The 15,484-nt window shown below is 34.3% G+C and overlaps 2 protein-coding genes across 2 annotated transcripts; both read right to left on the bottom strand.

The window, feature by feature from the left end:
- Positions 1 to 1,048: 1,048 nt before the first annotated feature.
- On the bottom strand, positions 1,049 to 9,063 carry LOC110682814 (somatic embryogenesis receptor kinase 2). The gene is made up of 11 exons (XM_021859159.1): positions 8,413 to 9,063; positions 7,109 to 7,241; positions 6,927 to 6,998; positions 4,874 to 5,017; positions 3,592 to 3,663; positions 3,421 to 3,492; positions 3,231 to 3,343; positions 2,754 to 2,885; positions 2,320 to 2,661; positions 1,712 to 2,106; positions 1,049 to 1,572 (listed from the first exon to the last, which is right to left on the bottom strand). Exons 1-11 carry the CDS (start codon positions 8,483 to 8,485, stop codon positions 1,258 to 1,260), a joined length of 1,863 nt encoding a protein of 620 aa, XP_021714851.1. The 5' UTR covers positions 8,486 to 9,063; the 3' UTR covers positions 1,049 to 1,257.
- A 1,663-nt stretch (positions 9,064 to 10,726) lies between these two features.
- On the bottom strand, positions 10,727 to 14,362 carry LOC110682815 (DNA replication complex GINS protein PSF3-like). The gene is made up of 7 exons (XM_021859160.1): positions 14,202 to 14,362; positions 13,478 to 13,604; positions 13,301 to 13,372; positions 13,117 to 13,217; positions 12,809 to 12,901; positions 11,615 to 11,754; positions 10,727 to 11,527 (listed from the first exon to the last, which is right to left on the bottom strand). The coding sequence occupies exons 2-7, from the start codon at positions 13,520 to 13,522 to the stop codon at positions 11,421 to 11,423; spliced, it is 558 nt and encodes a 185-aa protein (XP_021714852.1). The 5' UTR covers positions 13,523 to 13,604; positions 14,202 to 14,362; the 3' UTR covers positions 10,727 to 11,420.
- Between the last annotated feature and the right edge of the window lie 1,122 nt (positions 14,363 to 15,484).

Consider the following 15,484-nt stretch of genomic DNA (forward strand, 5'->3'; position numbering starts at 1 on the left):
GATTCACGAAAAAAAAATTGGGTGAGTCGGACTGTCGAACTCACGGCGAGTCCAATATATCAGACATTAATAATCTATATCAGACATTAGATTATCAGATTATTAATGTCATATTAAATTATTAATGTCAAATATTAAATTATTTAATGTCAGATATTAAATTATTAATGTTAGATATATTAGACTCACACACTTAGTCCGATTTTAAGCAAAACATTGTCATTTATTTATATGAGATATAATTTCACAATAATATCTCTTTACGATATTTACATACTATTTTTTATGATTAATACAACAATATCCATGGAAAATTGGTCATATAAAATTCTTGATAGATTCAGTCTCAATTTCTCAACTCTCAAACTCTCAATATATATGTTCATATATCAACTTATTACGGAGTATACCTTTTGTAATAAGAACAAATCCTAAAACACCGTGCAAAACTGCAAAAGGCACGATGCAAGGAATTTATTCCATTAGGTTGCTAGTGCCAAAGGCAAAATACAAAGAATTTTGAAAAGAGTAAGACTCAACATATTAACTTTACCTCTACATTTAATTTTATTTTTCTTATTGTTATCAATGTTTTATGCCACTTTTATCTCACATAAAGCACTAATGGTCTGTTCACATTTACTGAATTAAGCTAAGCTGACTGAACTGAATAGAGCTAAAATGAATATTTTATGAGAGATGGAAATTAGGAGCTGAAGTGAACTAAACTAAACTAAACTGATTAGAGTTGAGATGGGCTGAACTGAGATTAAGCTGAAGTGAACAGAACCTAAAAGACAATTCAAAAAGACCTTCAACTAAGGTATTCAAGTTCTTGCACTACTTAAACGGATTCAAGTTAGGATAGTCTTCTATTGAGTTAGAAGCGTTTGCATATTTGTGTATGAATGGCAAGGTTTTGTCACAACCCAAATTTTGTGTCCATGCAAGAATTTATAACAGAAGTTGTTGAATCTACTTTTAATTGATCACTTCTGTCAGATGGTCACAAAATAGTCCCATAAACAATATGCAATCTCCAGTGAAATTGCCCCTCCAAAACAGGTCCATGTCCATATACACAAATAAATATGTAGCCCCAAAAAAATAGGCACTCGGGACGACTTCCCAGTTACAAGAACACGCCTAAAGATGAAGAGAAAAACAAAAATTATAATAATAATAATAATAAATATAATGAAAAAAAGGAGTTAATTAAATTAATTTCTTTTTGATTCTGTCACTTGGGAGTGGCATTCATCTAGGACCAGATAATTCAACTGCATGCAGATTGTCAGTTGAATCGACGATCCAATCTGAGTTAGAGTGAGGAGCTAAATCCACCTCTTGCCGAAGAACTTCCACCTTTTGCCATTCATCCCACCTCTCGGCCAAACCATCACCTTCAAGCATCCTTACTACCTCTGACATTTTGGGTCGTTCCAAAGGGTTGCCCTGTGTGCAGAGAAGCGCAACTTGAATAAGCTGCTCCACCTCTGCCTCAATGTAATTATTTTGAAGGTCGGGATCAACAAGCATTTCTAATTTCTTTTCTTTGAGAAGTCCTTTAACCTGTGGAGTCATTAGTTGATGAAACAGCCAGATTAATGAGTGCATAAAAACTTGGATTTTTTTTTTTTTTTTACATCATGAACTAAAGATATATAGTCAAATTCCACTAATAATCTACCAAAAGTTGCAAGTGGCATACCCAATCAAGTAACATGACATCATCATCATTCGCAAGTCGAGCAAGATCGAAAGCCCTCTGTCCAGTGATTAATTCCAGAAGCATTATACCATAACCAAAAACATCTGTTTTTTCTGAAGATTTTCCAGTAGACAGGTATTCAGGAGCTATGTGTCCTATGGTCCCACGTACAGCTGTAGTCACGTGAGTGTCCTTGTAGTCCATCAGCTTAGCCAGGCCAAAGTCACCAACAACTGCTTCAAATTCCTCATCCAATAATATATTGGCAGCTTTTACATCTCGATGAATGATCTTTGGGTCACAATGGTCATGTAAATAGGAAAGTCCTCTTGCAGATCCTAATGCAATTCGTTTGCGTGTAGGCCAATCCAGTGGCGGTTCATTTGGTGGACGTTCTGACAAGAAACAATGTTAATGTCAGTAATAAGATCAGATATAACCCAAACAAAAATAAACTACCAGTCAGATATGGTTTATTTCCCACTACCACACTTCCATCCTCCAACCCAACCCCCCAACCCACCACAAAGAAAAGGTTGTTGACTGAATCGCAATCAGGGAAATGAACATATTATTTGAAAGAGCAATAGCACACCAGATTGCATTACCTCGTAAACAGGAGGCAACACTCCCGTTAGCCATATAGGGGTAAACAAGCAACCGTTCTGTTGGTGTCATACAAAATCCACGCAACCGGAGCAAGTTTCGATGCACAGCCATGCTGATCATTTCCACTTCTGTTTGAAATTGCAGCTCACCACCAGGAGTACGTTCTTCCTTCAAACGTTTTACAGCAACTAATGATCCATCAGCAAGGCGTCCTTTATACACCTTACCAAATCCTCCTCTCCCAAGTATGTTTTTGTTGCTAAAACTATCAGTAGCGACCTGCAGTTCTCGTAAAGAGAATCTTTTAAGCTGCCCCAGATGTACTTCCGGATCCTCCTCAGCTGCAGAATGGAAGCAATAAGTATATTTATGGTAGGTGATGGCAACTTTTAATGTGAGCCTAAATAAAAGGTTGAAAACTTTGAGGACTTACCAGGGACATCAAAGAAATACTCTTGAGGCTTCCTACGCCGCCACCAGGCAAATAATATAGCAGGGGCAGCGAACAGTAAAGCAGCACCAGCAGCCACTCCACCAGCAATTGCTCCCGTGGCACTGACACCACCTAAAAATCCAAACGATGAAGAATCAATAAGGGCATAGTACATCATAACAAACTCAGAGCTATATCCGATAAGTAGAAGTGTGGGCAAGTAGATGAATCAAATCACCTACAACTGAGTAACAATGCATTAGCACTAAAGAAGAATTCAGTTCACAAACAAAACCACAGCAAGTAGCAGCCTTCCTATGAGCTAAGACTACAGTTAACGACAACATAAATGATATACCCACAGAGTACTATCAAGATGCATGAGCTCATTCAAAGAACCAAGGTAGAAGTGATGTCTATCAATCAAGAAATGGAAATCCATAACTAATTGGTTTCTGATTCAGAGCAAGAACCTGCCTTGATTATTAATTGGTGGTGGTGGTATGAAAGGAGGCGGTGGTGAAAAAGGTGGAGATCCAGGACATGGCCTCCCAGTGACAGGACCGCATAGATTTAAGTTATTAGCAAAACTGCAATTACAAAAAGAAAATATTAGAAGTCCAACAATATTGATGTCTATTCCACATAAATTCACATCCAAACAGACCTTATTGGCGTAAACAAGGAAAAGGAACCATTGTCTGGAACAGCTCCCGAAAGACGGTTGTTTGATAGATCCCTGATCAAAGAAAGGATTCCATGTCTCAAAAATTCATAAAAACTGAGTAACAGGGACAATAAGACTAGACCAACTAAGTGAAAGTACAAAGAAACTTACAAGACCTGCAACGAGGTGATATTTGTCAAGGACATAGGAATGGGGCCTGTCAGACTATTGTTGTTTAGCCGACTATCCTTGCACAGAAATTTCAAAATTAAAATAAAATGTTAGGACCTTATAGTTCTTCAATCAACTGAGATGCACTCTAATTTAACAGATCTAATATTCAAAGTACAAAATCCAAAAGCAAACTTCACTAGCAACACTCTTGGAAGCAAATTTGAGTCAAGTAATGTCCAATGTCCTGAGTCATATGAATTCTTTTCATGTCAAAAAATACATACACAGGAAGTATCCTAGAAGAGTTCCGTTAAATTATGCAGAAAATAATTGTACAGCTCAAATGTTACAAAATTATCAGACATATGTTTGGTCCTTGTTTTGGCTCTTTTCCGCAGCTTCTCTATCACTTTACAACCTTGAAATGAAATAATTAAGAGAGAAGGAAAAAAAAAAAAAAATCTGTCCAACTACTGCAACTTGGCTTGCATTTCACTCACATCAATATATTTTATACTTCTGGCAAAGAAACTGAAAAGAAAGCCAATAAATTAGCACACCAACCTCACTTGTCTCTTATCCCTCCACAACTAAAACTGATAGAACCACTAAAGGGTCTCCTTCACATATAAGATGCCCCCCATAGGAGATCCTAAGAGTCCACAATGATTAGTTCCCATGACCCATCACACTCTGCCTTGCCCCCTCTTCTCTCACTACTCATTCAAGAGTTTCAACCATCCAATTCCAAACCTCAAGTTTGCTTTAACAAGAAGATGTGAAGATTATTTGACAGGCAAAGAATTTGACTTTCAAATGCAACTAGTGCAAAATAGAACCTTAAATCATCAAATCAAGCGAGAAAAGCTAGTGAATAGAGAGGAGGAAGAAAATGGTAAGAATAAACACCAAAACAAGATCAGAGACCATTAATGAGACCTCGAACTGCTGATGGTCTCATAAAATAAGGTAATTGTCATCAGTTCATCAAACTTACTATTATGAACAACATTGTTAAAATGTAAAATCATATTAAAACCAGGACAAATCTCTAGCATTAAGAAACACTTCTTCAACACTCAGTCAATAATTCATCACCAGCCATAATAAATTAAGCAAGAGCAACTGCAAAAGCCAAATCAACTAGCAGACAGATAACATAAGATCATAAGGTCACGCAGAAATTCAACACAGGTACATATCAATATAACTGTCAAAGGCAAAGAAGGTATAGTCTTCTTGTACAAAATAAAGTCAGGCAAGAGATTGGTATACATACAGAAAGCGCAACTTTGATAGCCTGCCCAAAGACTCGGGAATTGGACCGCTGAAACTGTTCAAATAGAGATCCAAACTGACCAAGTTTGTCAGATTGCCCAGCTCACTAGGTATTGGCCCACTGATATTGTTACTGTACAGTTCCCTAAGAATAAAAAACATACTCGAATAAGTACATGATAAAAGTCACGTTCCAATGAACCAGAAAACAATTAAATTTGTGCCTGATTCATATTAAAAGCGCAAAAGCAATAATAATTCAGTTGATTTCCCATCAAACCAGGCTCAAGGATTAGAAATCCCAATATAATTAGAAATCCTTCAACCTATGCAATGTTATCCAACATAATTAGAAATCCCAATATATAGGTTCCCCATGCATTTTTAGTGAAGGCTTTATCCCAACTTTGTTTAAGCAAGCCAGTCTGCCTTCCACTACACAGTATAATAATGGCATTCAGCTCACAAGACTACTCAATGGCCCCGATGCCCAAATAATTGTAATATGAGACTTAATTTAAAGGATAACAATGATAAAGTATTTATGCATTTGTTAATCAATGTTTAAAATTTTGTTGTTCTATTTATTTTTTAAAAACAATATTTACCTTTCAAATATAGAATAATAATGGTTAGTTTGATTAAACAAATACAAGAATAGCATAGCTTAGATGGTCAGCCATTGTACATTGCAATTGAATGGTTCAAATCTTGGTAGACACTATAACCTTGGATACACATATACAGGTTAATGTGTTTAAACTTTGATCTTTTTCCCTCTTCATTATATTGTCCTTCACCAGTCTTGCATTTACACTAACTTTGGGACACTTGCACTTCACTTGTCTAGTCATCAAGGATTGGAGAGTTTCTTTTGTGACTATCATATTTACACCCAACTACCCAAGAACACATAATAGCTATGCCAAATAGCTATTGAATTTATCCCCAACCTTTTGAATGTGTACCTGAATGAGCAGACTCATGGCCATCAATGGTTGACTTATTTTGGGGTTCACTTCACTATAGAGCTATAGAGAGGTTCTTTTAAATCAATAACATGAGAGTCAGGTTTGGGAATAACTTCACAACTTCTATGATCATTACAAAGATCTTAATACTCTAAAATTTGAAAAAAAAAAATGCAGTTATTACCTTTATTTTTCTTTTTTCAAAGTACACATGTAAAAGGTGTACTTTGAAAAACTTAAATGGCTACACTATAAATGTGGTTTTATATTATAAGCCTTTTTTGTGAATTCACCCACACCTCTAGCTTTTGTATCAAGGTTCTCTTTCAACCCAGATATAGACAACGCCTATTAAAACATTGGCATTACATAGGAGAGCTGACTATTTTATAGGTCCTTTGAGCTTGAGCTCCAGTGGAAAGATAATTCCAACAGAAATGTGGTCGCTGATTTTCTAATTCTTCCCCCATCAAAGCTTCTATGTTTGTGGTTAGCCACTCTTTAGTTTGTGGGTCACCCTTTAACACTATGCCCATCCAGCTCAACTAGCGACAGAAGTCCATAAAAAGTCCTTTAGTTGACGGTAAAAAGTATAAACCCATCCAAGCTGAAAATTTAAACCAGTCCCATAACCCAATTTCCTGATTTACAGTAAATTGTTACAAACTTACAGCAGTTCACATATTTGGATGATGCCTCCAAACACCACACTCATACACCTAGTGTGAGGCCAACACAAACAAACATAGATGACAAGATTAAAATCTCTTTATACACATTTTTTTAAAAAAACTTCTGGCTACGTTTTCCAACTTCAACGTGATGTTGTAAACCAGTTATTGGCAGTTTGGCATTCAAAGTTAGGCTCTATTTAAAATTCCATGAGAAAACATACCAATGAATGTCAATCATAATCACAGCTGATGTCATCATAATATGTATGACTGTATGAGTAATAACAGAATAAATAAAAGATCATGCAACTATCATGGTATAATATACATAGCTAATATCAGCAGAACAAAGCTCCAATATATGATAAAAAGAAGAAAGCTTCTGTCTAAAGTACAAGTTATGACTTACAAGTATTGAAGATTTTTAAGTGAGCCAAGAGCTGGAACCAGTTGACCTGACAATGCAGCATTTCCTAGATCTCTGAGCAAACGCAGAAGAGAAAATGATGTAAGATAATAGATTTTAATTTGTAAAATCTAGGATGGAAGCGTGAATTATACCAAGCACAACCATGTAAGGTGGGTACTTACACTCTTATAACACTGTTATCTGGGTTACAAGTGACGTGAAACCATGTACAGGGATTTACAAGGGTGGGATCCCAGCTTTGCAATACATTGAAAGGGTCATCTAGGTTGTTTCTCAAACTATGAAGAGCATCCCCTGTTCAATTAATTGAGAAAGTTCAAAATAAGCATACAATTTCAGTCATTTGTATGGTACGAAGTATTAGAATTGCACCTAAAGAGCCAGAAATATATACTACAAAAGCACAAGCAATAAGAGCAACAAACATATAAAATTCAGTTAAGTGACATATATAGTAATGAAAATGGGCATTGATAACAAGTAGCTGATAAAGAGAGGTGTAAACAAATGATGGTTACAAGTCCATTTCATGATGACATGACAAATAAATAAACCATTGAACTCAATGTTAATCAAGTGAAACCCAGCCCCACTGCTCACAAGCCACAACCTTCCCTTTTGAAATTGCCACTTTATTTCAATGATCTTTGATGGATGTTGACAAAGATATGAGCAGAGAGAATGCAAAACCCCCTAAATCACATTAACAACAAACAACTAGAAACAGTTATATATGCCTATATAGAACTCACAATGATGTATAACACACTGTCCTAAAGTCAAAAGGAACTCTTAATTCTCCAATAGCCCCGGAAACACGATAAGTCAACACCATACCAGTACACAAACCCATCACACCCAAGAAGAAAGGTCAACACACGAGTGAATTAAAGGACCATATATGGAAATCCAAGCATCATGTACTATTACTTCGTCCAAGGGACGAAACAAGGTACTTCAAAGAAAATCAAAGACAACAAGTGAGTCCACATTGTACTCGTCACTTTCGGTCCATAAGAAGTCAAGGTGAGCTATTCGCAAAAACTAAACAATGATCAGCAAAGCAAGAAGTCATAACCAGCTTTCTAACTTCAATCTTTGACAATTCACAAACCATCAAATACCCAACAAGCTGATTGAGGGACCACCTCAACTATAAACTGAACAAAAAAAGTCCCATATAAATTCAAATTTTAGCAAGTCAATTTAAGGACTTTTAACCATCAATTGATTAAAGTGACATTCAAACAAAATTCCCTAACTAAGCAAACACAAATTCTTATATGCAACACTCCACACCATTCAAACAAACAACATAAAAAAGCATACAAAACCAGAAAATTACACAAAATCCATAAAATTAGAAACTTAATTTATCAAATTTGACAGATTTTAACATAAACCAGAAAAATTCAGCTGCAAAAAAATAAAAATAAAAAAAAAACTAAAAAAGAGAACAAAATACCTTCCACATTAGCAGAAGTGAATTTGAATGCGAGAAAAATATACAAAAGAGAAGCTAACACCTCCACCCACATGATTCTTGTACAACTTCAGAATTCACCTCAGCTCAGATCCAAAAACCCAACATTCTCAAACCATAAAAAATCAAACTTAAAAAAAACCCTAAAACCCCAAATGAAGAACAATCCCCAATTCCACCATTGTCAACCAAATACAAAAATTTCAAAAAAAAAAAAAAAAAAAAAAAAAACCCAGAAAAATCAAACAAAAACTTGATCTCAAAAATCAAACAAAACCCATTAAAAGCAACATTCCATAGTTTAAGAGCAACCAAACTACTTTCCCTTCCTTTGAGCAAAAATTTCAACTTTATTTTCTCTCTCTATGTTAATAATCTCACATTCCAAGACCTTTTACACTGTACACCTTTTCCCAGTTTCTATCTCTAAAAAAATCAGTTTCTCTCTCTAAAAAACTCTATCTAAGAAACAAACAATGCAAGAAAAGGTTAGTTTAAGCTTCTCTCTCTAGAAAGGAGGAGAGAGAAAATGGGGGAAAAAGGGGAGTGAGAGGAATGAGTGAAGGCGTGCAGGTAGGCTGGAGGGCTGCCCGAAACGGGAAAAGGGGAAGCTGACCGCTGCCCGAAGACAGTCAAAACGGGTTCCCGCTACTCTCTGACTAACTGGCAAACCTCCGTTAAGGATGATAGGGGTAGACTGGGCCCCGTTATGTGTCACGTGAGATTGGGTGTGTTTGAAATACTTTCCGTCGTCCGGTCTCATAATAATCGCAACATTTTAACCGATTTAGATACCATTATTAAATTTGTATTTGTAATTATAGGCGTATTACTAGGGCCTGTGTCTAATTGACTGAATTAAGTTGAACTGAACTGAACTTATTGAGGCTGAACTGAATTGAACCGAACTGAATATTTTATGAAAGAAAAAAATTTAAAACTGAACTTAACTTAACTTATTGGAAATAAATAGAATTGAACTAAAAATAATGTGAAGAGAACAGACCCTAAGAAGGAAAAAAGAGGATCTATATAATATGAGATTACAAAGAAAAAAAATAGTAAATTTATTAACTTTCAAAATGATGCATCTAGTTTAATACAATCATACATGTGTAGTATTTAGAAAGTGGTACTCCCTCTATTATTTTTTAAATTTTTAAATTTATTTATTATTATTTAAGTTATAATTAGGTCTGTGCATTTGTCGAAATACTATTTTTTGCATCAATTCCTTTAATTAGAGGTTAGTAAAAATAATGAAAAATTAATTTATAAAAGTTGACATTATGATAAATCCAACAACATACGAAATATCATATAATCATATATATATTGGTTAAAAAAATTAAGTCAATGATGATATATGAGTAGTGAAAAATCCCAACTCTAGTAGCTTATTATAAAGAAAAAAAAAGAGTATATCTAAAAAAAAAAACTTCCTCCGTTTTTTTTAGCTGACACCTTTCTATTATCACGATTGTCAACGCATGTTTTTAATGATTAATATCTCTAATTATCAACATGATAAAATTATAAAAAGTAGATATTAATAAAATATACATTAAAACGATTCAACAAGATTCCACGTGAATATGTTTTATCATACTCCGTATCTATAAACCATAAAAGCGAGTCAAAGCATATTGTGTGAATAGTGTAAAAGTCTAACGGTGTCAATTAGAAAAACGGATAAATTATTTAAAAATAATAATTAAAAAAAAAAGAGATAAATAAAAAAAATGGCAATTTAAGTCTACGACTTTGAAAGATAGAGACATGTGTGTGTTAGATGGTTCCCCACCGTTTGATTCTTTTTCTTTTGCTATGGAGATTCGAGGCAAACGGTCCTTTTTTCCTTGTTTAAAAAGTAGTCTTCTAAATTCTAACCTCTCATACAGTCATACTAAGGATTTTCTTATCAAGTGAAGCTTAATTTAATGGCAAATACATCATCTTTTGGGTAAAATCTCTTCTGATTAAGGCTCTATTCTTAATACTACCTCTGATTTTTTTTAGTAATAAATTTGGAATATTTTATATCTCTCAAATAATACCCTAAAATTGCAACTAAAAAAATTCGGAGGTAGTAGTAATTTTTTTAAAGAAAATTACTTAAGCAAGTTTAAATGTGTTAGTTATTATAGTAAAATGTAATGAACATATACGAGCAATTGTTATTACAGGGAAAGATTTAATATCCTTTTTTCTAGACAAGTGAGTTGTGATGGACCTGATGGTACATACTTCTGCCTTTCCATTTTATTATGTGATTCATCTTTAAGAGGAAAAAAAACATAGTCGAGTGAGAACTTGTTTGATTTATTACAGTAATATTTTATTTGTTTTTTGTCAGTGTAAAATTATAGTTACAGTAATGAAAATTATGGTCCAAGTAATGAAAACAACATAGAGGATTGGAGGGATTCATATAATATGATCTTCAGTTAAGCTAGTATTAAAAGAAAACAAGAGAAATGAGTAGGCTAATCACATTGCTAAATTCTACTATGACTAACATGAATAAACAGACTCCAGATTGGAAGAGATCAATACAAGAATAAATTCTACAGCTACAAGATGTACAATCTGCATGATCAATGGTAACAAATAGTAACTTTTTAGCCATTAATTAATAATTAAAAAATGGGAAAAAAAAAACATATATAAAAATTAATTGCTCAAGAAATAGGAATAGCTCAGTTACTTAGACTACAGGCCTGTCCACAAGGTATGAGATTGAATCCCTTCTGGCTGTTATATGGTTCTTCCAGGGCTTTCTTCTCTCTAAGCTACACAGAATACAGCACATGGAAAACACGCTTGTTTGTCGCAAGCATTTTCCTGAATGAAGCACAACATCCATTCAACTGAAGGAGAAATGAGGGAAATGGCAACACTAGATGAAATTCATCTTCTTAGATATAGGAGCTACTATTCCCCCCTTGGAATCAAATCAGAACTAGAAACCAATGGCTAGAAACAACAAACTATTCAGAAGGCTTTCTCTTCCCAAGCACAGAAGGCATTTCAAATCGAGAGCCTCCCATTCTCCACTTCTTGAAGGCAGTCATTGAGGACTGAGCTGCATCACACACTACACAAACACAGAGAAACAGGTTCAGTACTCAGATGATTGCTCGGGGTGCACATGCTGTATTTAGTGATGAAGAAAAAAGCTTACAATGAGTTTCTTCCTTAGTTAGCAGAGTTAGGGGCTTTGATGCAGCAACATAAGTAGCAGTATGGGCCTTGCTAAGCACTTCCTTATACCTATTCTTAAATGCGTACAAGAGGAAGGACCCAATTGTTCTATCACCAACCCTAATCATTGTAAAACCAAACAGTAAGATTTCTGCCAAAACTTGCAAGACAACTCCAGCAGTTTGTATGATAAATTTTTCAGAATATAATAAAACCCGCCATTAAAGAAAGATTTACGGCCTTTAGGCTGAGATAAAAGCGAAAAAAGTGGAATGAGTAAAATGAGAGTAAAATTTATCCATCATAAGCACCAGTAAAATTTGGCCTTGTTTGGCAAATGGCTGTTGGCGGTTGGCTGTTGGCTGGTTCACTTGGCTTGTTTGACCAGCTGGAATGTTTGGTTGTTTATAATGGCTTTTGAAATTGGCTGTTTAAGTTGACTGTTTATAAAAGTGTTTGGTAAATTAATTGGTGGTTGTTGACTGTTTATTAGATAATTTGTGGGCCAACAAAAAAGCTACTCAAAGCAACTTTTTCATTTTCGCTTAAAAGCCAGCTTTTTCGCTGACTAAAAAGCCAATTACCAAACACATTTTTTGGCTGTTTGACCACCTTAAAAAGCTAAAAGCTAACCAAAAAGCCATTAAAAAGCCAATTACCAAACATGGCCTTTACCAAACAAGGCCAAATCATGCTGAACAATCAAAATACATAGTGTTTAATGCCAATAGTGAACACCTAATCAAGTAAACCTTGATGATTACGACTTTTCTCAAACCTAGATGAAAATTATAACCTGAATTTGTTTTGACTCTTGACGGCAAATAGAAACAATAAAATATCATGACCTTCGGGAATCTAATAGTCAATCCTCAAAGCGGGGTAATATGCCGATGCATGAATGCTCATTTGGGCTTTTTTGCCATATATTTTCTTAAGAACAAAGTAGCAAAATATTTGTACAAAGCTATTTGAAACCACATACAGGGGGAAAATAATGAGGTGAGGATTTGCAGTATATACCCTATAAAGCATGAGGCAAAGTTATTCGGCTGACCAAATTGTTACATCACAGGGTTACCAAGTAGCAAGTACATACAGATGTGCAATCTTTTACAAAATTAGCAAGGATAGAAATCATATACATGTGCAAACAAAAGGAAGGAGAGCTTACATAGGTGCTAGCTTGCATCCTAATTCATAAAAATATTGACATCGATTTCGAAGATCAACAGATCCGGGATCAGCCTGAATTTCCTTCCTTGTCCTGAAATAAGAAGGAAACAGGTAACAAGATCTAAATTAGATTAAATCGCATGCACTACAATAGAACACTCTACATGTTAAGTCATGCAAAATCTTAATACCAAGCAATAGTTAACTCGATTAAGCAATAACACAAAATATCTATAGATGACGAGACTACGAGACACAATGCAGCACTTATTAACTCAATAATGTAATAATGCAAATTTCATTTACATTTGATTGAAGCAGGGTGGAATGTTCATAACCACTGCTTGTCTTGAATGTAACTCATGAGCAAGCCAGAAAGGCAATTCCACTTTTGCTCCCTGTTCAATCTGGAAATATGTCAACGGCGAACAGTCAGAAAGAAACGTAATTTTTTTCCTTTAATCTAAATTTACGACTTCAGAAATCTTACATTGTTGGTTTCAGCACTGGGGTCAAGGAGTCCTACTCCAGTTGCTGCCTTCTGGAACACCACTGGAATGAACTTGAAGAAATTCAAAACAAAGAATCAATAAGGATTCTTAACACTGATTACTTTATTACTAGAGATTGATTATCTGTACGCTAATAAACGAGTACTCGAATTTACCTCCTCTTCTGCAAGAATATCATCAATGTCATAGTATTTTGCCATAAACAAGTTTTCAAGATTCCACTAATTAGTAAAAATCAGCAAAGAAGTAGTGTGTCTGACTGCAGTCCCAGTATTTACGAGTCTGAAAATTAAACAAAAAACACATAAGACGGTCTACAAAGAAAACTTAAATCTAACACATACACAACAAAGTGAATCAACATATGTTTCCCTAATCGAAACTACGATTGTTGAAACTTGAAAGAGAGCATATAAATTAAATACAATGTTGCACATATGACATTGCTATTAATGCATCATGATGAAGCAAAGTCAGGCCTATCCCCTAGCCACAGCAGAAGGGGGCGGCCAGCTTCGGCCGAGGAAGAATTGATCCATTTTCATAGTTCCATATTAACATTAAAGCTTTATAAACAAAAGTATGAAGTATATTAGCAATTAAATTGACTCAATTATCAAATTAGGCTCAAAAAAATTGCATAAAAATCTTCTAGCTTGAAAACAACAACTTTAAATGCATATCGAAAAATTCTAGCAACAAAACTGCTGGTTATAATCTTAAATAACATGAGTACTTATTATTAATAATACAATAGTTCAATTTGGAAGAACCCTAAATTGTTATAATAACAGTTAAATTAAGGATGGTGTAAAACAAAACCCTAAATTGTGAAATTTGAATTCGATGATTGAAAAAAAGAGGAAAAGAAAATGTTACCTGAGAAGTAGTTTCAATGGAGGAAAGAAAGCTCGGAAGTTGGTTTAATGGAGGATTCAGTGTACTCTTCAGTGGAGGAGAGAAAGAGGGAAGGTAGCGGACAAATTAAAATTTCAAACGGAAAAACCAAACAAAGTGAAAACAGAGGAGTAAATTTTTTATTTATTTTTTTTTTTTTATTTTTTTTTTTTTTGGCAATGAGAGGAGTAACATTAATGAGTTGCATCCATCAATCAATCATCAATCAATCAATTACATACTATTAAAAACGAATTTTAAGGAACACTTGGCAACATATTATTAAAATAATTCTCGCCAAAATTACTTTCTAAAAAAATGGTTATCCCTACCTTATAAAAAGTGGGAAGTTGTTCTTATGAATAGTGCACGGACCTTTTTGCCCTTCAAAATGTTTATTTACCTTCTTACCCCTTTATAATCCCTACCCATTAATGAGTTTTACGCTTTAATTTCTATCTCCTCAATCTTTATTCACCATCCCTGAGTAGAAGAAAACCCAGAGAAGATGATGCACTACCCAAAAGTAATAATTGACCAGCAATAAAGATGATGAATGTGAAAAAGCTTTTCATTAGCTCAATGGAGGCTATATTTTTAATTTATTGCACAACATTTTACGTTATCAATCTGTCATAGGAAGATTAAAATAGTACTCCGTACTTAAAAATAATTTGCAATAATTATTCCCATAAACAATAATTGTAACTCTTTTCAAATTCCGTGCATTCATTTCCTATTATCAATTCAATTCTAATTAAATTCTAATTAAAACCAAGCTCAAGAATTGCTAAAGTTTGTAACTTTTTTTTTTTAGGAAACTGATAGTTCTTTTATAATTCCAACAATTTATATACTTGGCTTTCCTATTTCTCCTTCATCTTAATGTCTCCTTCACCTTTAAAAAAATAGGTAAGTATTGTTCAATGCATTATTTCACAGGGTGACTAACAAGAATTTGAAGTAATAACTACCACCTTGGCAACCAAGCTACTGTATGTTTAGATTGCATCAACAACATCCCTAACTAGTCTTCGGGTTCTAAAGTGGGCTATCAAAGCCATTTCCTTTTCCTAGACTCTACTAGAACTACTTAGCAACAACATGAATAAGTACACAGTGTTTCTTCATACAAGAACACTACCACATACAACATATTATGCTCAATGTTTGGTTGTAATTGTTGCTTTTGAACCTTTTGTTTGTAACATTTTCAAGGTTATGGTTTAAGAATATTATGCGTTAGGTTAGATACTTTAGTTGTT

Source organism: Chenopodium quinoa, unplaced genomic scaffold, assembly GCF_001683475.1.
Source record: "Chenopodium quinoa cultivar QQ74 unplaced genomic scaffold, ASM168347v1, whole genome shotgun sequence".
Lineage (NCBI taxonomy): Eukaryota > Viridiplantae > Streptophyta > Magnoliopsida > Caryophyllales > Amaranthaceae > Chenopodium > Chenopodium quinoa.